The sequence below is a fragment of the Crocodylus porosus genome, unplaced genomic scaffold, assembly GCF_001723895.1.
Source record: "Crocodylus porosus isolate Cpor-Errol unplaced genomic scaffold, CroPor_comp1, whole genome shotgun sequence".
In the NCBI taxonomy this organism is placed as follows: Eukaryota; Metazoa; Chordata; order Crocodylia; family Crocodylidae; genus Crocodylus; species Crocodylus porosus.
The window spans coordinates 1469322-1494041 of record NW_017728946.1 but is presented as its reverse complement, the minus strand read 5'-3'; the positions used below and the strand labels follow the sequence as shown (position 1 = coordinate 1494041).

At 42.4% G+C, this 24720-nt stretch overlaps 1 protein-coding gene across 4 annotated transcripts in view; it reads right to left on the bottom strand.

Moving 5' to 3' along the window:
* The window catches only part of ERGIC3 (ERGIC and golgi 3), a 62506-nt gene that overhangs the window by 14425 nt on the left and 23361 nt on the right, over positions 1-24720 (bottom strand). For 3 of the 4 annotated variants that reach the window (XM_019550715.1, XM_019550712.1, XM_019550713.1), the window contains 3 exons: positions 14264-14295; positions 12680-12776; positions 10324-10388 (listed from right to left, as the gene is read on the bottom strand). In XM_019550715.1, coding sequence (XP_019406260.1) covers positions 10324-10388; positions 12680-12776; positions 14264-14295 — 194 coding nt within the window. The remainder of the gene's footprint in view (positions 1-10323; positions 10389-12679; positions 12777-14263; positions 14296-24720) is intronic. The other variant, XM_019550714.1, reaches the window with a different exon arrangement.

The following is a 24720-nucleotide window of genomic DNA, read 5'->3' as shown; positions in this document are numbered from 1 at the left end:
ATGACTTTGTTCTCTATAAATAAAAGGATAAAGCCCTCGTATTTAAGCTGTGCAAATTAATTCGATCTAGCTTAGGGTGCAATTTCATGACAAATAAGAGAACATGTTCAAACTGACTGAAGTGAAAGTCTGAGACAACCTTATGCAAAAGCCTGGCATTGGGCCTACGGACAAAGTTGTCTTTACGGAGTAGAACGGTGGGGGACAACCTTTTTTGGCTAGCATGCCACAAAGTAAGCCTCACCTCCGCCTCAAATGTTACTCCCATCACCCTCCCCTGCTTGATCCCCTGCTCTGCTCCCCTCCTTACCTTATCTGCACTGTTCTCCCTGCTCCCTGACAGATCTTCTACGTACCAAACAAACCAGTGGCATGTCCCACTTACAGCATGCATGCTGCAGGCTGGCTACCCCTGGAATATAGTGTGGATGGCTCAGCACAAGAACTTGTATTTCACTGATTTTTCTGATCAATGTAGGAAACGTTCTCTTCAAAGACAGGTGAATACAGGCAGCACTTTAACAAAGTTTCGAATTGTGTATGCACTCCTATCAATCCAGTTAGAATCAAGCAGGGGTTTCAAAAAAGGAAGACCTGACTGGCAGAAAATGATAAAGAGGCCTTTTAGAAATTTCAGCATGGAAGGGTGAGTAAATACACTACAAGCCTGTACTGACAGGTCATTTGCAAAAATAGCTGCTATCTGTGTATTGTGATGTGACTGATAAGAGAGCACAGACCACATTAGGAAAAGCAGAAAGTCCAGAACAATCAGAATTAGAACTACTAATAGCAAAATTGGCAGTTTGGTCACCCAAACTGAGACCCTCTTCCACTTGGCCTTACAATGAGACTGGTAGAAAGGGTTGTGCGCTTTATAAAGGGAATATTTAACACTTCAGATAAGAAATTTATTTTCAGGAGGACCATCATATTGTGCAAAGGCACATGTAACATTGTTATGCAAAAAGCATAAATATGCTTGATGTTAGGTAAATAACATGGACATAGACTTTTGCCTATTGCTTTTAATGTTACGTATTTTCTTGAGTTTTGCATTGCCTTAAGAAACTCCATTTTGTATTGCTCTGTAGCTTGACATAAGTGCTCAACCTTTTATTCTTCTGTATGCTGTATGGGTGAGAGTATGTTTGTAGAAAAGGAAAACATCAGCTGGCAACTGGCTGAAGAACACAGACAGATAAACGACCAAACAAGAAGAATCCACCCCAGAACAATGAGAAAACAACAGCAATCAACCTTCAAGAAAGAAGAGAGTGATAACGCAGCAAAAGTCCAGAGGATTGGGTGAATTGACAAGACTATAAAAAGATGGGGCAAGACATACCAATTTTGGGTCTTGCTCTGCATATCATCCTGAAGCACTGATTCATCTGACAAGATGAACCGGCAGGAGCCCAGCTTCTATTTGTGATCAACTTACCTGGCCACTAAGTTGACTTGAGCACCAATAAGACTGGTAATGTATACCAGCAGAGAACAGAAATTGGGGAATTAATGTGGTGCGTGTATTAACAGCTTAATCAATAAGCATGGGACTTCGCCTTATCCCCTTCATAAGGTCTCGTTTATGATTTGAGCAATTGGCAATTTGCGTAATATTTAAGTGGTGGAGAACTGTGAAAAGGGAGTGATACAGAGGAAGCTCCATGTTTATTGTTCTTTTGGTGTACACAACTTGGGCTGTAGAATTCCTCGAGTTTATGGGAGAAGTTGGATTCTTGCCAATTAGGAGATTCAGAGATGTTTTTGTCAGGGGAAAGAAGGCATGAGTTAGAAACAAGTTTATGGAAACAAGTTTATGGATGTCTCTCAGCTGTAGACTACCCAAGGTACTAGAGAAGGAGTTTAGGATCTCTGCTCCTACCACTAATCCTTGGCTGTAGTTGTACCCAAGGGTTAGAAGTGAAATTTAGGTGTTGTAAGGTTGGTGACCGTGGATTTTAAGATAAATTGTGTGACTTAAAGCAAGTGGACTTTAAAGTATGGAAACAGAGGTGGTATCTGAATAGAAGGTTGTAAGGAGTATAGGAATGTATTAACATCTAGAAAAACAGGTTAAGCAGTTAAAAAATCCTTAGGGCCAGCTGTCTGTTGAAGCTTTGCAGATGGCTGTTATACCAAAGACAAAAGCAAAGACTTGAGGGTCCCTGTCCCCGTTCCCCAGGGAGCATCCCCAAGGCCACCATGGACAGAGGGCATACCAGCAGCCCATCTCATGTACCCCACTACAGGGGGGGCTGTGAGCCTCGGAATCCCACCTCCAGTCTGATGACACCTAAGAGAGCCTCAGAATTGAAGACTGCATCCTGGTCAGATGTACCTCGACTCTGATGACAGCCCTAGGACTGGTAGATATATAATTGTTTGATTGTTTGTACTGTTGCTTTTTGTTATCATACTGTATCAGTAAACTCATCTATTATCAAATGGCACATGTTGCAGTTGATCTGAGGGTTGTGCTCACCCAGGACAATGGTATAGGGGCTGGTTCCTAAAATTCAGTTCAACAATTGGCCACTCTGCCGGGACACAAGGGCAGTAACCTGACTGATCAGGGATTTTGTTGGTACAGAGTGACCCTCTCTAGAGGGGTTAGCTCGGACTTGTAGTAAGGTAGAGCTATATGGTAATAGTGACCAGAGTTGTAAGTTTTGTGCAGGAGAGGTTGTTTGTTATTGCTGACTGGGAGACTTTGTTTGCCTAGGTCAGGCAGAGTTGTGGACTTGGTTACGTGCTGTGGTCTGCTTAGGATTAAATAAGAACCTTCTGTTGTGTTTGCAATAGGAAGTTAGAGGCAGAAAAAGTCATCTCTCTGCTGGAAAGGCTGTGTGAATGAACAGGGTCCTTTGACTCTGTTCAAGGGTGCAGGATCCAGGATCAAGGAGTGCAAGGGTCCAGGATCCTTGGGAAGGGTTACAGTCTTTTGTAGATGGTTACAACAGCAGTCTTATGTGTTTTCTAAGGAGTCTGTAAGGTAGCTTACAGGTGCAGGTTATGGCAAGGCAAAGTATTATCCAGGCAGTACAGCTTCAGAGAGATCAGAGACAGTTAGAGGAATGTGAGACACATACTTCGGGATTCTTTGTGCCTGGCAGAATAGAGACAGCAGAGGACACAGAAAGAGACAGGGTATATTACAGGACTCCTGCTCAGGCAGTGGCAGAGAAATTGTGATTGGAAAGTGACAGCAAAACCTGGTGTCCCCCACCCCCCTGAACAGTGAAGAGCCTAGAAAAGATTGTTATAGGAGTGTAACAGCTTGTTTTGGGAAACCTCAGGTACAGCTGTGTAAACAGAGATCAGTGTCCAGAGTTACTCTGGGCAGAGGAAGAATGAGCTTATCAGAGGCATGTCTTGTTCTTTTAATTTAGGGATGCATGGTTTGGGGGGCTCCTTTTGGAGGTAGGAAGAGCTTTTCCAAGGGAATTGTGTGTGGTTTGTAATCCATCAACAGTCTTTCAGGGGAAGCTTTCTCGGTCCCAGAACAAAGCTTGCTGGATTGCGTGTGCGTTGTAAGAACTGACAAGCTGTGAGAGGAAGATCAAGATCTGCTGGATGCATTGGTTTGCAGAGTGCAAGGCAAGAAGAGCCACTGAGGAGACCAGAAAGAATACAGTTAAGATTTAGTAAAGGAAAGGAAAGCTGAAAGTTAGGTAAGACCCAGAAGAGAGTGTAGTATTCCAGACAGCTGCTAGAGAGAGATCTCCTGGAGAAAGTATTGCCATCAGAGTGGAAAGAGAATTGCTAGATGGAAAAACCTGTTGAAGAATGAGAGAGATTCTTTAAAGGGGGGTTGAAAACAGACTCACAGAGCACAGAGAAGAATTGAGAGTGGGTACTAAAGAGCAGAACCCAGCCAGAATTTGTGAGAGCATGAAAGCCAGAGACTCAGTCTGAAAGGTGTGAGGTAGAGTTAGTGACTTTGAGTCCAGGAAGGGTTGAATCAGGAGAGAATAGAGCTGGATGGAGTCCAGGGACTCTGAAGGGAGTTGAGACAGAGAGAGAAAGATCTGGCGAAGGATCTGCAGGGCCCTAGAAAACAAAGTGATCTGGCAGTCCAGAGAAGGGGCACAGAGAAAAGACCATTATTAAAGCTGCCAGAGCTGGGAGCCTGTGATCTCATCTGGCCTGAGGAGAGGTCAGGAAACACAGAAGTGAGAAACTGTGCACAAGAGAAGTGAAGAAGATCAGAGCAGGAGACTGGAGAGTCTGGTCCTGGGCATGAGCTGAAATTCCCACCCTCCTGGGTATGGTTAGTGTGGTGGAACTACTCGCAGTGGGGTAGTCTCTGCAAAATGCCGCATAATAACCACCCTGGGGAAAGGGCAGGGTAAAATATAGGGTGCTTTAAAACCTTAGCTACCACCACCTTGTGGGTTACCCTTCATTGGGAAAAGGCTAGGGGGAGCATACCCCGACAGAAAAATCCTTAGTGAAGACCAAGGAAAAGATGTGTGGCAGAAATACACCTTGGTGCCACACTGAGAGGAAAGCGGAGAGAATGAGAATGGAATTTTAGAAATAACTGCTTTATAGCAGAAAGAAATATAGCAACTCTGAAAGAGAGTTGTAACTTGATCTCAGAGAGTGTCTGAGGTGGTTAAGTAAAATACCTTCTATTGCTGGTCCCATAAGAAGTCAGTAACAAAGAAAATTAACCCGTGCTAGACACTGTGTGAATGCTTGCAATAAAAGTAGAGCCTAACAAGTAAGCTACTTTGCAAAGACTGTTAAGGCGTTGGTGCAAAACACAGTGTGAGCAGTGTGGTATGTTTGCTCTGTGTGTGTACTGCAGGACAGAGATACAGCTGGGTGTATAAGTATCAGCAGTCTCACTGATAAAGGGGCACTTTTTTTACCTCCTCTCACTTTCTAGGAATACTGTGAATCTTTTAGAAAGGAAAGTGTTAACAACTAGTTAAGACAAAAAAGATGGTTCTGAGAACTCTGTCACCTACTAAGGCTCTTACTATATTGATAGAGTTAATCAAGACAAGTAAATGAAAGCATTTCTTAAGTTGCAGGCAGAAAGAATTAAATATGGCAGGACACGGGCGTGTATTTTAAACGAGAAATCAAACTCCCCTCCACCCCCCCCCACAAAGGCAGGGTAAATGTTCACTAGAGGCTGAAATAAACTATCTACTATAAGCTATGATAGATGGTTTAAGTTAGGAAATGATAGTATAGATGTTTAATATGTATATTTCCCTGATTTTGGTCTGTTTTGAGGGCAGACAAGAAAACCTGAAAACTGACAATAAACTTTACAGCTTTAAATACAGTACCAACTGTTGTAGCTCCTGGTATAGCAAAATACTCTGAAGTTCCAGCAGCTATAGTAGGAGGGGTAAAATGATCTTTAATATTGAATTTGGCTAATATAATATTTTGGTTATTTCCTTAGCACAAAAGTACTGGTATAATTTGGAACTGATATTCATGGGAACAATAGTATAGTTTTATCCAAATACCTTGAAGATTTTATAATGTCCCAGCAATAAAGATACAGAAGAAGCTTTTTAAATAAAAATTCTGAGGGGAAAATTATCCCTCCAAAAGGAAAAAATATTTTTAAATGGCAATTTGGTTAAAGTGCAACAAGGGTATTGGCTTCTCTTGATCTCACATTTGGAAAAAAAATTGTAATGGTCTCCATTCCAGTTGCCAAAATAGTGCAATGAACCACTGAAAACAGTAAAATAACTGTAAATAATCCTTGTCACTTATACACCCCCCCACAAGAAAAACACTTGAAGAACTGTAGTAATATGTACATTGTTACTGCACGTCAGCATTGTAAATTTATAAAAATGAGTAATATTTTACTGCAAGTTTTCCTTGGCAGATTTGTGTGTTTTCATTAGCAGAAACCATAACATAAAATTGAATCTAGTAGCAACGGTGACGGTGAGGCCTCATTACCATCAAGTGTTTTCTTCACCCTAAGCCACAGTTTTATCACCACAGCAAAAATTGTTTTGTCTGTCTGTTTTGTGTTGTTTGTCCTGTTGTGTTATTTTTCATTTGTTTGTTTGGTTGCTTTATTTTACGTTGTCAAAAGGTTAAATGTATATAAATATCATAAAGATGTGATAAAAATCATTGATATTACCTCCTCTAAAAATTGAATTTGTCTGTGGATCCCAGACCAGGACACTTTCCGTCCAGCTTGGACAGGAAAGTTGTTCTAATCTTTGAAACTAAGAACAGCAATTAATATGAAAATTTCAAGTTGTAACGTTTACTTGTTTAGCAAAATGGCATTTATTAAAAAGGTAATATATGTGTGTTTAGTAAATAACCCGATGAAATGTTTTTAAGGCTATAAAGGAAATCTCATTTGTATTTACAGACTATTTATAACCAAAATGGGTGGGGTGGGGTGGGGTGAAAACTGCATTGTGTTTACAGGAAAACCTAGCACATCAGTCTTTGTACGAAGAAGTAAAGGAAACTCTTTATTGATTAAAGCAAAATACAGGATGGACAGGTATGTAAAATGATGAGAAACTCTGGATCACTAATTATGTCCAATGTGCAAAAGACGAGGCCAGACCTTCTGAGTCCCAATCACTATTTCATCAAAGGAGGAGAAAACTGTAGAGAGCAGTTTACAAATAGATTTAATTAATAAATTGCCTTTAATTCTAGACTGTTTGTGAACAATATATATAACCATATCAAATTTTATTTGAACAGGCCACGAAGTTGGTGATGGACCTAGATCAGTTTAATGGTGTGGGAGATAACACTAACTACGATGTGTATAAATGCTTGGCACAATTAAAAAGAGAACAAGGTAACCCTTCAAATATGAATGAAGGAAGCCATTCAACAAATGCAGGGGAAAATACAGAAAGAAAAGATTGGCAACCCATTTCTATGGGAAATTGATGATCAAGTTATGTATTTATAACTGGGAAAGGAAAAAAAACATACTTTGGATTCCAGGTGAACTGGACCGGTGCCTATCATTAACTGTCTTAGTCCAGTGGTATATGAAATACAACTGGGGGGAAGAATCAAAATGGATACATGCATTTCAGTTAAAGTTATTCAATGGTGTATGAAATTTAATGCATTACATTTATTTGAAAGCCACAGAATGCCCAGTGACACCAATGGACTAAAAGACCAGTACCTGTTAAACACCGATGAAGGAGAACTAGTTTTAATTTGTACTTGTTGTGTTTTTCTATTTTTGATGTATGTGTGTGTCATGAATCAAATGTGACCAATTATTTAACATACATATATCGAAGCTGCATGATGCTGGAAACTGCATGGCACAAGCCCTGGATATTTTGACTTAGCCTTGCTTATTGCTTAGTTAAGATTTATAAGCATATTGTTATGTTTTTATTACTTTTCTTTCGAGCATTTTGAATTGCACAAGTGTCTTAAAGGAAATAATCCCTGGAGATGGAATAATTTAATTGATTTCATTTCTATTTAGGTATCAAGTGGACTACCTTAAATTATTGGTTATAAAAGAATTTAAAAATTAGCTATCTTACTACAACACGAGAACAAAATCAGCTGCTTACTATAACTTTTTTACACCAAGGTTCAGAAATTCTGAGATTACCTGAACAAGATAGATAAATGATGATACAGCATTGGTATGATATTTTCAAGGGATGGTCACCATCATGGATGGTGGTCCTAAATGTTATGTTACATTCTACTATCATCTTTTCTATACTAACTAGAATAATGCTGATCGTAATGTGTTGTATGTGTTGCTAGATGAAACAAATGTATTTTAAAATGAAATCACATGCCTTAATTGCTTTACGATATATAGCCTTATAAAAATTATAGAGTGAGCCCTTCAAAACAAAATTTTTATAAAACAAAATGTTTTGAAGGATCAAAGAAGGGAATGTTATACGAGCATAAATACGAGCTTGATGTTAGGTAAATAACATAGAAATAGGTTCTTGCCTATTGCTTTTAATCTTACTTGAGTTTTGCATTGAATATTTTCTTGAGTTTTGCATTGCCTTAAGAAACTCCATTTTGTATTGCTCTGTAGCTTGACATAAATGCTTGACCTTTTACTCTTTTGTATGCTGTATGGGTGAGAGTGTGTTTCTGGAAAAGAAAAACATCGTCTGGCGACTGGCTGAATAATGCAGAAGATAAAAGACCAAACAAGAAGAATCTGCCCCAGAACAGCAAGAGAACAACGGCAATTGACCTTCAAGAAAGAACACAGTGATAACCAGGGATCCTGGTTTTCCCTGAGAAAAAGTCACAAATTCTCTGATTAAAAAAAAAAAATCGCAAATTCTCTGATAAACCACCCCAAATCGGGGATAAAAATTAAAGGCCCCCATGCCCCTCCCCCAGCCATGCCAGTGCCCCTCACTCCCCCACACAACCCTCCCAGTCCTGCTCATACCTCCTACTCCCCCAACAGCCCCCCAGCCCCACACATGCAGGTACAGGTACGTACACATAGACAAACACATACACAGACAGGTAGGTGTGTGTGGGGGGAGCGGGGGGAAAGGAAGGGGTTGGGGGGACAGATTGAGAATGGGGGAGGAGGAGTGCATCTCTGTGCCTGGCAGGGGTGAGGGCAGTGGTGCCTCTCTGCGGGCCATATAGGTGCTGCCCAGCCAGGGAGGGGGAACCTTGCATGCGGTGACCGCCACTACACCACTGCCGCTGGGGGGAAGCTGGCTGGGGGCTGACGGAGTGAGGAAGTGTTAGGAGAAGACATGGAGTGCTAGCCGTTCGCCGGGTACTCCTGGTGGGGCTTTCCCCAACACCTTCCCTTCCCTCAGCCCTGGCAGGCAGGTGGGGGGTGGCGACGACGACGTCAGAGCGTGCCCCAAGGTGTGGTGGTGGAGGGGCGAGGGGCAATGCCAGTGTATTTTATTTCAAAGTGCCCCACTGCTATTTTTTCAGTGGGGGGACACTGATACACATGATGTGGAAGGCTGCCAGAGTGGATCAATTTCCAGGCTCTGGCAGATGCACTGGATTTCCAGGCTGCCTGCACGTCCATAGGAATCCACAGATTTCAAGCCACCCTATAGGTAGCCACCCAATAGGTGTAGCAGAGGAACTCTGTCATATTGCATGATGAAAATTCATATTGCCAGGTGACTCATGACCTGAGGTACATCCTAACCATTGGTATGGGGTCCATGCAAAACTGACAAGAAATTCACTATGGTCAGAAATATAATTGAGATATTTATACACTTGTTAATCTGGTGGCCAAAAGGGCCTCCATGATTGCCACGGACAGAGTTCGGATGACAGATTTGTCCCTGTTGCTCATAAGGTCTCGGGAGGAAAAGAGATGGAATATGTAAATTCCTTCAGGGGAACCTGTTACTTTCTGTTTTGCTCAAGCTAGATGGGACAGAGATTGAAATTTACCAGAACATTTTAGCAGCCGTGAGAAAACACTTATTAATGGTTGCTGTTATCATGCCTGGTGCTGCAATATGCAGAATATACAACAATTTCTGTTGCTTCTCCTGTGTGACTGCTGGTGGAATGTGGGGAGTCTCTGGAGGAGGCCCTAAAATGTTTTCAATGGGCTGTGGAGGCTAAGGATGGGCTAGCTGCCTTGTCAGTAAATGAGAAGGTGATCCTTTGTGAAGACAGTTGTTTTAGATCCAAGAATTCTGGTTATTCCTGTTGAAGTATTACTTAGCCTCTAATAGCTGTCTGTGACAACTGAAAAGTTTTTAAAGCAAATGGGCAAATAAAACAAATAGAAAATATAAAATTTAAAATTTAGCTATTCTTTCCTCTGCAAATTTCTTGTATTTTAGCTACTGCTGGAAATGTCTCTCTCCTATTTCACAACTCTGCTGACTTTTAGCCATAGCTGTGCTTGGTTTTTTCTGACCTCAAAAAGAATGCACTACACCCAAAAGCTTGTCAAAGTCTATCCCAACCCAGCACTTAGTCCAAGAAAAGGTATCAGTCACAATAATACTTGCCATAAAAATAAGAACAAATAACTAGGGCTAAAGAACTAAACAGGTAATGAGAAAGATAGCTATATCACACAAAAAATGGAGACTGCAGTTCCATCTTGCACTAAGAAGGAACTGAAGAATTGAAGCTGCTTTCTTTTCTGCAATCTTGTCTGCAGTAGACTGGAGAGAGAAAGGGGCTAGCGATGTGATCACAGTACCTTGTTAAAAAATTATACAGTCTTATATACATAAGGCATATGGGGAACAAAGGGTGGACCATTATACCAGTTTTAGTTTTCATAAGAAAAAATAAAGCCAAAGTAAGAGAAGAAAAAATAATACTTACCTCACCATCTACTTTCATATAGACTGTAGGAACCACTTTGACAAAGTACTGAAACATCATTGAAGCTACAGGCAAGAAGGAAAAGGTAAAGTAAATAACTAGCAATGATTGTGTCATTCTATTTGAAAGCTTAACAGCACACACTCATAAGATTTTTCTCCTTCAAAAAAATCTTAAGGAATTGCCTTCATGCAAAATGACAACCGTTTACATTGTTCTTAATAGGACTGAAGTTATTGTCTAGGCCCAGTTGAGTTGCCTTCTTCCAAAATGGCCACTGCTTCCCATTTCTTCCCATGAAAGAAGGATATAAAATCAGCAGTATTTATTAATTGGTTTAAAATGGAAATTATTTACCAGTTCATCCTGCTTAAAAGTATAACATTCAAACTACCCATTTGGACAAATTTACTTTAATATGAGTAAATTAAAAAAAAAAATCTTATGTACCCCCTTCCCAGGAAACAAAAACTAACGTGAAAAAATATACTCTTACACCTGAGAAAGAGCATCTAGATAATGGGGCAGGCCTGTATAAATGGATCAGTGTATATTCAAACCTTAGGCTATTCCAAAAATACTTTCCTGGGCCTTTTCCTGTTCTGAGATGGAGAGGAACACTCAGTTCACAATAGCTCCTGAGGGCAGACTCTTCCTTCAATCCCCTTGAAAACAATGGGAGATGGCAGTCACTTGAAAGAAGGCAGGAATTTTCTGCTGACCCTACTGAAGGGGGCCAGACCCTACTGAAGGAGCAATTCTCAGTTATAAACCATAAAAAAAAAAAATCTAAATAGCTTACTGTTGCCTCTAACGATAGAGAAAAATTGGGGGGGGAGGGGGGATGCAACCCTATCTTTTGTAGACTAGATACCAATAGCCCTGATTCCTTAGCATTTTATCATTCACCTTTCTAAGAGTCAGCATTGAAAACTTCAGCCTACAAGGAATGCAAAACTCTAGACCTCTTGGTTCAGAGATGATAACTTTTATTAGACCAACTAAGAAACCACCAAAAAAGTATCTTTTTCTGCAAGTTTTCAGGCTTGATTATCTGCACATCAAAGAGCAACTCACAAAGACACTCTCATGGACCCAAAGGAACAGACTTCTACCTTCAGCTTCCTCTGTGCAAAAATGAAGTTTATTTTCTACCCATGGGGACTTTTTACCACCTTTAATTTTCCTTGAGCCTGAGGAAGGGCATTTGTGTCCAAAAGCTTGCAGAAAAAGATTTTTTTTCGCAATTTTTTTAGTTGGTCTAATAAATGGTACCATCTCTGAACCAAGAATTCTAGAGTTTTGCGTTCTTTTTGTCTCAGACCAACACGGCTACCAAATACACCCCTCAGCATACAAGGGGAATTTTCTGTTTAGCTCTGGCCTCTCTTATAGACAACAGTCCATGGAATATCCCCCTACAACAACAGACCACAATCTGTAAGCATGATAATGGGAAGTATTTATTTGTAGTGTATGTTAAGCACCAATACCTTGATTTGGATGCCTCTGAACAAAATTAAATATAAACTGAAAGCAGTAAAATAATCTGATATCCACATCTCTCTGTACTAAGAGACTCATCTTATCTCACCACTAACTGTGATTTAAATCAGTGCTGAATAAATAGTAAGATATTGGGAAAAATACATTAATTTAACACTCAATCCCCAAAAGTGAGCATGGTAGCATATGCAGAAGGGTAACAAAATGGACTGTTCCAAACCAAGTTCCAGTCAGTACCCTTCATGGAAAATGTCCTCCTGGCCTAACCTTTTGCCTAAGCTATAAAGGCTTTAACAGTGGTGGCATAGGGAGATGGGTCTTCCTCAGCTATCTTAAAAAAAACAATCAGCAATAGTTTAACTTAGAGGCAGCTAGCTTCTTATTAACTGCTTGTCCATAGCTTCTCTGCAATCATACACAATAGGTCTGTAGCATAGGTAGGTTATACCTTGTTTGTACCTATCCCTGCATGTTGTGGTTATTTCACGTTACACATAGCTAGACATAATTTTTCCAGCTCCACCCTGTGTTGATGGTTTATATAAAGATGGCTTTGTGTCTTTTTCTGAGTTGTTATGAAGTGTCTTAGCATTTAACCAACAAATTCATTCAAAAAGATTACTGAAGTTCAAAATGCTTGCAGGTCTGTCCCTCTTACAAGTATATGATCAACGATGGCCAGCAACATCAGGGAGAGCACAAGTGCCCTATGCACTCAGGCAGAAAGGCGTGGTCATTATTCTCAGAGTTCTCACTACAGCCTATCCCATGTGCTTTGATTGTGCCATTGATCTTCTAAAACCCCACTAAAATAGCAATTTATAAAGAGATTTTCTTGTCAGGCCTGTACCTTGTTGTGCGATGACATCTGTTCCATCTAGAGGGTTCATGATGCCTGGATAATCCCTCCCAAATGAGAGATGTTTGATATAGTGCGTCATATTGATCTGAAATGGAAATATTGACACACTCAAACAACACAGCATCCACCCATAGTCAGGGCAAAGCCTCGAGATTTAGCAAAACATTAGTTACTTTTCTGTACTTTTTGAAAAGAGGGGCAGTGATGTGTGGCCACTTCCTTCCTTCCTTTGCACCTTTTAATGAGACATTCCAAAGTTTAGGGGTACCCTGGGAGACTGTACACCCTTTTGTACACTGGAAGAATGCAAGCTACAGGAATTTTTCCCTCATTCTTATCCCACATCAGGAAATTCCCATAGTATGGGCATCCTCCTTCCCCCTATGAAGATTACTAGGTACAGTCTATCATTCCCTCCTCCTCTTTTTTTCTTAGCATAAGAGCATCCCCATGAAAATAAGCTCTGATGTGCTGATATCTCCTTTCCAGTGGAAGGCAAAAGACCCAATTCAAAAGTAGTTAGCAGTATAATGGAATTCTATACGTCTTCTCAAACTACTACTACTAGTGTAAGAGCCACTCATTTTTGCTATAAGCCTACTAATGACTTCCAGCAGATGGGAATGTGGACAGCCTGCTGGCAATAGGACTTGTATTATTTTGGGAAATAATATGAATGTTGGTTAATGTTATTATAACATTTCTGCAACATGGAATGCCTCAGACAGAGTCATCAATGACCAAGTCTTTGTCACATTGCTTCTACTCTGTCAGAAGCTACAGAATAAACACCAGAAGCAATTACAGTCTAGCTGGACAAATGGGAACACTAAGAGGGTAGGAAAAAAACCCAGTTCAGCTAGATTAATTTGTAAGCAAGGGTGATAAGAGAATGGAAGATCCTCAAACAGGAGGAAAAAAAGAGATGAAGTACTGAATACACTTTGAAAAACAGGGGTATTTGGAGAAAGAGGAACAAAACACAAGCTTTAGGAATGAGTGGAACTTTCTGACTGAAGGACCAGCCAAAGTCAAAGGCAACTGGTTATAGGTGAACATGAACTCCAAGTTCCACAGGGAAGTCATGAGGAACAGGGTCTCAGAGAGAGGAATTGTAATTCTGAAAGAACACTGACTCAGATGCAGAAGAATAGCTTGCAGTGGTGAAGAAATTATGGTAAGAAACAGTGTAGAACAATTTCCCCCCTAAATATGTGTATTATACTTAAAAGTAATGACTGTTTTAGAATTTTTGGCAAAGTCAGCATACTTCAACTACCTCATTCCTTGGAGAGGCAAACTGATTTAGAGCATCCAAAAAAGTTGGGGTTAAGTTGCAGGGGAGTCTGGGAGAGCCAAAAGCAGTTTCAGGGCCTAGAGCAGTTGGGCTGCAGGGTCTCAGCTTTCAGGAGGAGTTGTTAAATAGAAGATCTGCATTGTGAGAATAAGGCAGAGGCAGTCTGGACTCTGCTCAAACTTAAAGCCCATAGCTCCAATGTCTTGAGATCTAATCACAGCAGCTTGACTAGGGCTGTGACAGCTTCCACATATATATGTTCTGGGAGTACTTACATTATCAAGTCCAAAGCTCTGTAGATCATGAACTGTAAGAGAAAACCAATTCATTAAAAATGTCCAGACTATAAAACCCAGGATGAGATTTACCTCACAAGGCAGCTCCCATCATTTACAGGGCTGTCTAAAACAGCAGGGAAATAACAGATTTCATTCTTGCATGCAGTAAAGAATCTGACAGAAAACAGCCCCCCAAATCCCCTTCCTGACATTTACTAATTATTTTCAGAAGAAGGGAAAGTCACTTGAACTATGGATTCATTCAAATGAGAAATGTCAGGCTTTCCATGAAATATGTTCGTAGACTTCAGACAAAGCAAACATTCACGTTTCTGGAAGTCAGCTGGGGAATTCCATTGATATCCGTGTTCACTTACCAAGCTGCACCTGTATACCTTTATTTAGCTCCTTAGACTGCTACAGAGCAGGAAGGTACCATAGTCACAGAGATTCTATACTGCTAACTGAAGACAGCGTGTTTCTACAGGAATGTAAAACCACCGCATGAAGAAGCCATCAAATAGTGTTAATGTGTCAGAAGCATAGACCTCTCATCTGACTCTCCTTGAGGCAGCTCAGATCCAACACAGGGAAAACAAGCGTCTTCGTAGGCTGCCTTTATTCTGACTTTGGATGCTCATAAGCTGCTGACACGGTCTGAAATATTTCTATCATTGCAAGACCTGGGTACAAGACTTCCTCTCTCTGGGTTTCCTGCATACTTCAGCACTACACTACTAGGAAAAATGCTCAACCACAATATAGTTTCTGACTCTGCCAATATGAAGCAGAATCAAACAGCTTCTACCTGGTTGCTTTAGCTTTCTCTTCTAAAAACAAAAACTTCAATCTTAGAATGGAAGTGTATGTCTAGATTTCAGCATCACCCTAATAAACCACATCTGTCAAGGGTCTGATTCCCCATAAAGCAGTTGGATGTAACAGGTTATGTCATCTCATGAAGTCTGAAAAGGCAGATGCGTGTGTCCAGGAATTCAGGATTCACCTCTTACAATACTGACAGAAAACAAATTCCAATTTAGTTCAAGAATATAGCTAGGAATTTCCAAAGAAGAATCAGGGAGTGTGGTACTCAAGTGCTATTGAATGTCAGTGGGATTTAGGTAGCCAGTTCCCTTAGGTTTCTTGGAGAATTCCAATCATTAAACTAATACAACTTCCCCGACGCTAAAAACTTATTTCAGAGAGTAAATTTTGAAAACTGTGGAAACTGCATGTCATAAAAGTTGGGGAAGTGTACCTTTGTATTACAACATGTAAGAAAGACTTCAAAGCTAAAGAGGCTAATTTAAACTAGTGGAGGTTGACATTTTAGAGTTGCAAGCTGGGTACTTGTGATCTGGTTGCACTTCCCTCAGTATGAGAAGGGGAAAGGAGAGAGTTGCTCATGTCAGAGAGAGTGGAGGGAGAAATTAGGAGAGGGAGAAAGGAAAACAGTTTACCACCAGGCTTTGGAGGGGATTAGCAGGAAGGTTCAGGGCAGGGAAGGGGATGTGCTGTGCTAGTTGCTGTTGCCCCCTGTGCTATGGGCCAGTTTCAGTCACTTTGGGAGCTGGATCTGGCCTGTGAGCTATAGACTGAGCACCACTAGTTTAAATTAACTGGCCATTTTTTACTTTTGTTTAACACCGCATAATTTGAACAAATATGCATTTTTACTAACATGTTCCTACAAATCTGTGTCAATTTAAAACTTACTAAATGTAAAAAGCTAAATTTATACAAAGTGAAGGCCAGAAATGTAAAACTTCTGACCAAAAGTTTGAAACCTAGCCCATCATCTTCCTTCTTATAGCCTTTGATTTAGATTCTAGAGGAAGGTTAAATCATTTGTGCCCAGCACCCAAAAATGAGGAACACACTAATAGTGCCCACATGTAAAATTCTGGTTTACACAGGTTGCCCAATACCACATAGGCAGAGGAAGGAATGAGGCCCCTTCTCTTGTTTATTTACCATTTTAAAATAACTTTCATCTTTCTATGTTCACCTACTTCACACTTTAGATGAAAGAGGTAGGTGTCCAAAGGAGAATAATTAATTGATCACACAAATCTAAACCTCAGTGAACTGAGGAAAAATAGCAGATCATCATGTAATCAAAAACTGTGTCATAATAAATAGACATTAGAGGGCATGGATAAATCTTAATAATGTTTTATTAATGCAATATTTTAGAATTACCATTTGATTATATCTCTTAAAATAAAACGCAGCCAACTGGTTTTTGTTCAACCTTTCTACATTTTTTCTGATAAAGTTAAATATTACTTTTTCCAAGTTTAAGTAATGTTTTTAAAATATTGTTAAGCTATTTCTTTGATGATTAAGAATCTGTATTTAAATGCATATTTGCTGCTAATTTGGAAATTATAAAGTTATTTGTGATTGAAAGTGTACAAATAAATTGAAAAGTGAATTCACCATCAAATGATATAAAATATACAAAATGCTGAATAAATATATCAGACTAATATTAGTGTACTTACAGTAAGAAGCACTAATTAAGATGTAAATGAGATAGTTACAGGTGCAATTTAATTGTAAATATTTCCATCTATAGTATTCTAATTATAGTCTAGTCTGCAATTTTCATATATATTATTTGCATGCAACTCTGTATAACAAAATAGGATTTGTGCATCTGACTTCTAAAACTCTGTTGAGGATTCATGCGGGAAAAATGCTGTTTAGCTATCATGTGCTGGTAAGCAATACAGGAGATAGATCTTGATACCTTTCCCTGAAACTCTGAATGGGCATTAATGGCCCATAAATAAAGCAATTCCACCCTGCCACCATTCATCATTCACTCTTCCTCACTAAGACTTATGCTAAATACAGATAGGAATGCAAGGTCTAGTGGAACTGGGTTTGAGGTAGGGTAGTGCTACTAAGAGGAGAGTCCTTGAAACAAAAGCCTGACTGGCCTTCTTTGGAGAGATGGACACCTGCACAAGAAAGCAGTCTAAGAGAACAACACAAAAGGTTGTTGGAGAGGATGAGAGGGATATTTGCTTCTAAAGAAATACAAACTTATTCTTCTTTTACTGTAAGCTAAGAACTTCTCTAAGCAGCCTTTAAGTAATAGAGCGTATGCTAACAGATGCATTTGTTGTTTATATTTCTAGGCTAAATAAGGATCCTCTCTAAAGGAAGGTGTGCTGTAGACAGTAAAAATGGGCAAGAGATAGGGAAACAATGAGAGATCAAGGAAGAGTAGGTTACAGATGACACAGAAAGGTAGCAGTCTAATATACCCCCAAGGAGAACCCAGTACTACTAAATGCTACATATGGGTACATGACATAGAAGAACATGCTAATATATTTCTATTTGAAAAAAAAAATATATCTATGAAATAGTTTGTGATTATTTAAACATCAGAGACTATTCTTGGACTCTTGCAAGTCACAGTTATACCAAGGGGGACTTAAAGCTTCCTGTACAGCTTCAACTGAAAATTTCTCTAGTATAGGCTATACCACACTTCTGGAAAACCTCTGACACCTGGAGCACTGCTCTGACACACCTGACTCTCTACTGTAATAGTGACTGAACATTAACTGCGGGCCCAGCTCACTCACTGTACCTTTGGCTGATTAAGGGATCCCTGCACCCACAGGCCACAGAGGTGCCAAGCAGGAACTGTTGAATTACCATCTCAGCAGTTGTTTCATGTCTGTGGAGTGCACATGTGGGCACCTCAAATTGCACTGGATTGGGGGGGGGGGGGAGGAGGAGGTCCACCCAGATCTTGGCAAAGCTACATGCCCCACTTCATCCTTTCCATCGGTGTCCTGACATCAGGCTGAAAAACTACAGCTTCAGGGAGAGGTTTTGGGGCTCAGCCAAGGTACCATTTGGTCACCCAAAGGTGGAAGGACCCAGCCAGCCTGCAGCCCCTACAAAGCCAGCAAACCTCTCTAGGTGAGGACTGCCCTAGAGCACCATTTAAGAGTGCATTTGGCAATGATCAAGGTATTTCTTTTTTTTGTTATTTTGGAATTTGGTAATGAGTTTGTTGGACAGGTGGGAGAGGAGTTGTGTGCATGTTTTCTTTGAGGGGGCGTGGAGGGGTGACAGCCACAATGACCCTGTAGCAGAGGGGGTGTACAGGCTGGGAAGAGATGTTGGGTGAGGGTGAAGGGATCTCCCTTTGGATTTGGTGAGTGGGCTGGTAGGGAATAGAGGCATGGAATAAGTTTCTTGTATTTGGATGCATGTGGTAGCTGGGATTCATAGCTGAGATTGGAGGAAGGGTTTGCTTGTGTTGGGGTTTGGGCAGGGATGCAATGGTTGGGGATGGGAAGAAGCTATAGTTCTTGGGATGTTATTTGGAGAATCCTCTCCACAAAGGATGTCTGTTTATTACAGGGGTGGTCAACCTGTAGTAGGTGTGCCACATGTGGCACAGGCAGCCTCTGTGAACAGCATGCTGCAGATCAAGGAGGGGATAGACAGCACAGTAGCAGACAGGGCAGGAAGCAGAAGGCAGAGCAGCAGATTCCACACAGGAAAGGGAATTGAAGTGGCATTCAGGGAGTATGCATGCCTAGTTTGTGGCAAATCTGCTAAAAATTTTGACCCCCCACTGGTTTACTGTAAGGCTGCTCTGGAGAGGATGGGACATAAATCTAAAAATAAATAAAATAAGCAATATATCTGTGAAACTAAGTGGAAGCCTGTTCTGGAGGCCCAGGCAGTAAAAAGAGTGACAGGCAGGCGAGTCCAGTGCCTTGGGGGTTGAGCACCCCAATGACAGCAACCACCAAGGCATACGTGTGAGGAATACCTTGCAAACCACTTCCAGAGACACTGGGACAAAGGGGAGAGGGAAGATTGTGCAAAAAAAAAGGGACACATGTTGACTGAACATGTGCACTGTCACCCAAATCTTTTTTTTTTTTTAAAACAGTGCCTTTTGTTAAACACTCAATCGAAATGAACTCTTGTGCGGCTCCTACTGATGCAGGGGAGGTAGGGTGGCAGTGTCAAGTGGACCATGGGAAGGAAAGAGAACAAAGAATGGAACAGGGGCCTCTGTTTTGGGGACAACAAAGGGAGGAGCAGGGTCTACAACTGCACAGTGGTGAGGAAGGAAGGTCTGACTTGTTGATTTTTGTTTTATGCTTTTTAACCAGAATTGGCTTCGCTGGCCATGTCACCAAAAACAGCTTTTTCCTAAGGCTTTCCTGACCCAGCTATGAAAAATGACATTTCTTAACAAGAACAGGCATTATTAAAACAGGCAACCAAAAACTATACATTTTCCAAAAACAAAGAACAAACAAATCCAAAAAACTCCAAGCCAACCCAAAAGGAAAGAAAGGTGCTTATGGAGGAAGTTTGAGGGGGTAAAGGCATTACTCCTGTGGAGGCCCAAAAGCCACACCTTTCACAGAACACCTAAGGAAAATGGGGCATTCAGCTAATAGCCCTCAAGCACAGAGTACCATGGGATCATGGCCCTGTGCTCACTGCTGGGATCAAATGAGCCTACCTCACTCAAGTGAGGGGTATCTGCTGCTTGTGTGACCAATTGTCTAAGTTCTCAGTGAACAACAGGGTCTTAGCAATATGAAAGAAGGGCACATGGGTCCCCTGAAGTCTTGGGATCTTGACTGGGGAGTAGGTGTAGGGCCCTGGGGGGGACCGTTGCCACCTGTGACTATAGGTAGGAGTAAGATGAACTCCTGAACACAAATTGCAAGGCCACCCTATCAGCTCTCTCATTCCACCAGCCAGCTCTTAGCAGGGTAAGCTCAAGATGCCCCATGCTCCTCAGGTCCTGGATATTGCCCTAAGCCATTCTCCTGTGATGCCATTCCCTAGGTTCTGCAGCAGGTACTCCCCTGGGTCCTTCCTAAAGACTTCCCTTCTGGAGTGATTTGCAAGGGTCTTCCCATAAGCCCTTTCACTGGGTCAGGGACACCAAATGCTTTAGGGCCATACAAGTGCTATGGAGGGGTGGAGCCCTAAAAGTCCTTGCCTATTTTTCCAGGAATCCTTCTGTTTTGCAGATGTGACCCTGCACTAGAGGCAGGAGCTGTTTGTCTGTGCTAGGCAGCCCATCACTGTGCTTTACTGGAAGACATGTCCCTGGCAGATGACTCTGAATTGTAGAAGGGAAGAACAAACTATGACAGATCCATGTGAAGTGGGCAATTATGATAACCACTTGTCAACTGAAGGATAATGGCCAGGGAGCCACTGTACAATGGCAGCATTATCTCCAATACAGACACATCTCCATTACACAATCCATCAGAACTGGTCCCTCCTTGCCTACATTGGAAGATGGAAAGAAGGAGGGTTGATGAGACTCAGGGGAAGATCCCATGCATGATGACCAAGCACCAGGGAAATAGCCACAGTTGAGGGGTGTCCTTCCTGTGCTCACATTGCTGCTGTGGGGTAGAAGTTCCTTTGTTAACCAATGTACAAGTAGAATGGCACACTTAGACTTAACCTGGGGCAGCAAGGCAGGATGTCTGCAGGAAGCATCTTGATAAATATGTCTGAGGTACTGGGAGGACTGCAAGATGGCTGAGATAAGGACAGTGTTGCTGACACTGCAGCAGGCAAAAAGGGGAGTTTCTGCAGGTGGGTGTCAACTGCAATTCAGTGACTGTAGTGAAGCAAGTCTGTGGTGGAATAGCCTGATAGAACATTGACATGGACCATCTGAAGGGCCTGGGCCGCTCCCTGTCAGTCTTGATGTCTGTCTCATTGATCTCACTTTACTTTAGTGCAGGATAAAAAGGGCTCCATTTCCTCCCTAGCCAAGAGAAACAGGGAATCCTTGGAAAGGCCCTTGATTTCCTGTGCCAGCTCCTGAGTCATCGGGGTACTGGCTGCGTGTGGGCTTCCTTGACCAGGGTAGTATTAGTCCATGCCTTGTGAGAGGCAGGTGGTGTCCACAGAGAAGTGATGCTGAATCCCACAACTCTGCAGACAACAGAGACACAGCTGGCATCTCTAGCCCTCTTGTACCAGAGCTTCAGTACTGTGGTCTGAGTGGTACTGTTGTCAGCTCCAGTTGTGACTCCAAGAAGACATTTTGGCAGTGATCAACTTAATTTGGTAGTTCTCTTCCTTGCCCCAAATAATAAACAGATGCATCTTATCTTCCAGTTGGTGGTGTACCAGGAAGATCTGCTAGAAGCAGATGGGGCAGGCAACATTGGTGGTAGCTGGCTCTTGGGTTGAAAAGGGTAATCAAACATGGTCTGAAGCGCTGATGCTGTAGACCTCATCTGTGCCACTGGTAAGCAGGAATGGTTTACAAGCCTTCACACTGGGCAATCCACTTCTGGCCTCAGGCATCCAAAGACTTAGCTGGGCCTCAACACTTGTCCCCCTCTGCTCTGGAGCCTCCAGGGTCTTACACCCCTGTGGGGCTCAGGTTCCTGAAGGTATGCCCGGCCCTGGGTGTGGCTAACCCACCAGGATGTGGGGGCTGGAGTTTTGAGGTGCCCCTCCTTGCCTTTCACTGGGAAGGTAATTGGCCTGGCATTTCTGAGGGACTGTCCCATCATGAACAGCCCCACCAAACCACCCATCCCCGGCAGGGTGCAGTTTTTGGACTTACCCAGGATCAACGCAGGCCTACCTACCTTGGTCTTATCTCCTCCTCAGCTATGTGTTCTTCTTTCGGCCTGCTGTCTCACTGAGCCTCCTTCCCCTAGACAGTGATGCCCCCCATTGAAGGGACCTCCAGCCTCCTTAGGCCCAGCCTCCAGGCCAGTCAGGGAGCCAGATACTAGGGCTGTGTGAAGCTTTGGTCCCTGATTCAATTCGGCAGAGATATGGCCTGATTCGGTGGCCGAATCTCTGAATCTGAATGGAATCAGAGGACCCTTTAATCTCTCCAAATTGAATTGGAACCCTCTGAAGAGATTCAGTGATTCAGACACAGACACAGCTTTAAATGTTTTTTCTGCATACCTCTAGGTACCACGCAGCTTGTGAATGCTCGGACGCATGAAGTGTCCCACAGGAGTGTGGGGGACTCCCCAGCATAATCAGCAGCAGACCTAGAAGTGGACTAGAAGCACTTTCGGTCCACTTCTGGGTCTGCAGGGGAGTGTGCTGCCCCCTCCCCCACCCTGGCTCGGTGACTGGTGCCTCCTAGGTCTGGGGGAGCAACCGGGGTCCTCCCATGGCCGATTGCTGGATTGCTGAGCTGCGAGGGGTGAGATAGCGCCCCCCCTCACAGACCCGGAAGTGGACTGGAAGTATTTCCAGTCCACTTCCAGGTTTGCCGCTGAGCATGTGGAGGGTCCCCCCTGCACTCCTGTGGGACACTCCACCTGCCCCAGCTTTGTAGCATTCACAAGCCACGCTGGTACCTTGAGTTATGTAGAAAAAACATTTAAAGCTGTGTCTGTGTCCAAATTGCTGATTCTCCAAATCTTCAGATTTAGATTCGGCTGAACTAAATCAGGGACAGTGATCTGAATCAACAAATTGAATCACTGTCCCCGATTTGGGCCAAATCTGAACCCGAATCAAATAGGGCCTGCTTTGCACACCCCTACCAGATAGCCCATCATGGCCCAGGCCTGCCTCTTGCCTTGGGCTACACTGCCCTTCAGCCTTCTAGCCCTGGCCCTCTTGCATTGACCAGTTGGGGTGCTCTGGTCCCAGCACCACAGCAGCCGACCTCTTTAGGAAGCATGGGACCCTTCCTGGGCCCATCATATAGCCCTCTCATTCTAGGTTTACTTATTAAGACCTCTGGGGCTCTAACAGGGCTCTGCTCTCCATTGGGCTCACCTGAGCCCCAGGCCTCACCCCTGCCTATTCTAATCAGGGACTTGCCTGGCCTCTGCATAGGCCTGCAAGCTCTCAGCCTCTTTTTGCAAGGCTGGCCTCCAGATGTTAGGCCCAAAGCCTTTCCCTAGGGACTCATGACACTACTGGGCTCCCAGGAATCTCCTGCCATCTCCAATAGTTTCTCCCTTATATCACTATGTTGTGAGAGCATCAGCAGCTCAGCCAGGTGTTGTTGCTCACCAGCTGCTTGCAGCAAACTGCTGGCTCAGCCCTGTAGGCCTGGACCTAAAATGGCCGCCTCATCAGGACTGGCCTGCACCTGCCAGTTGCCTGCTCTCAGCCTTAAAGTGGTAGGCACACACCTTCACCCTTAAAATGGCTAGTGGGGCAGCGGAGTGTCTCCTTGCTGTTCACCCTGCATGCACGTCCCCATAGCCTGCAACAGCTAAGTGTCAAGCATCCTAATGGTGCTCCACCACATGTATGTTTGTTTGTTCACATTTCATAGTGGTATGAATACATTTATATCACTATAGAACACTACAAATGTTACATCTATCAATACCCTTAATGGCACTTCTCATTTACACTGCACTTCAGCTTTAAATTTTAGAACGCTCTACCAAAGAACACTTCAGTAACCTCATTTTACAGGTGGTGTAACAGGCACAGAGAGATTCAGTGATTCTGTCAGGTCATAACCACAGCTAACAGCCAGCAGCATCAGAATGTGAACCCAAGTCTTAATGATGAGGTGCATGTCGCATAGCGTGGCCAGCTCCTTTTGTTACTTTGTGCCTTCAGATTCTGTACATTCAAGTGATCATCCCTCTTAAAAAGTATGTGTCAAGCCCAGACCCTTAATGCAGACCTTTGAAATATATCTTCTTGGATGACTTCCTACTGACTTCAAGACACTCATTTCTACATCTAGCCTTTTTGGGGTTAGCAGTGTTACTATCCTTACCACCACTTGTAGCTCTGAGGACATTTTAGATTCCTCCCTTGCCTACCCCACTTCATATGCAAGGTTTCACCAAAACCTACTATTCTCTCTCAGTAATGCATATAGACAGCATACCTCTTTCTCTGTTACGTAAACAGCACTCCACGTGTCCACCAAACTGTTATAACTAAGGTTTATTAGCATGTACAGTACACATATTATCAGCCAGGTGTTTAGAATTCTACTAGTGATTCATCTCAAGATAAACATGAAATTTGTACAAGACTAGCCCATACTGTAACCATGGTTGTTCTACAGAAAAAAAAAATGAACTGCAAAATTATTTACAGTGGAGACTATACACCAATAAAAACCAAGGCAGAACAGATTGTGAAGTCACAACAGAAATCAGCATCGTTTGTTAAGAGCTTGCAAGATTCAGCCAAATGTACAGCCTCCGGAATGTTTAGGGTACTAAATCTAAGCCAGCTACCCCAAGGCTGTGGTGAGGCAGAATGGGCTCCACTCTTCTACTCTCCCATACTGCTTAAAGGAGAGTCCAATCATGATTTAAGACTTTTTCCTTGTCCTCCTTCTTTTCCAGCAGACAACTGGTTCCTCCTTGAAACTGTCAACAAGTAACTGTTCAAGGGTGGCTTTTGCCACACTAAGAGAAAGAGTATTTTCTTGATATTATGACCTACTC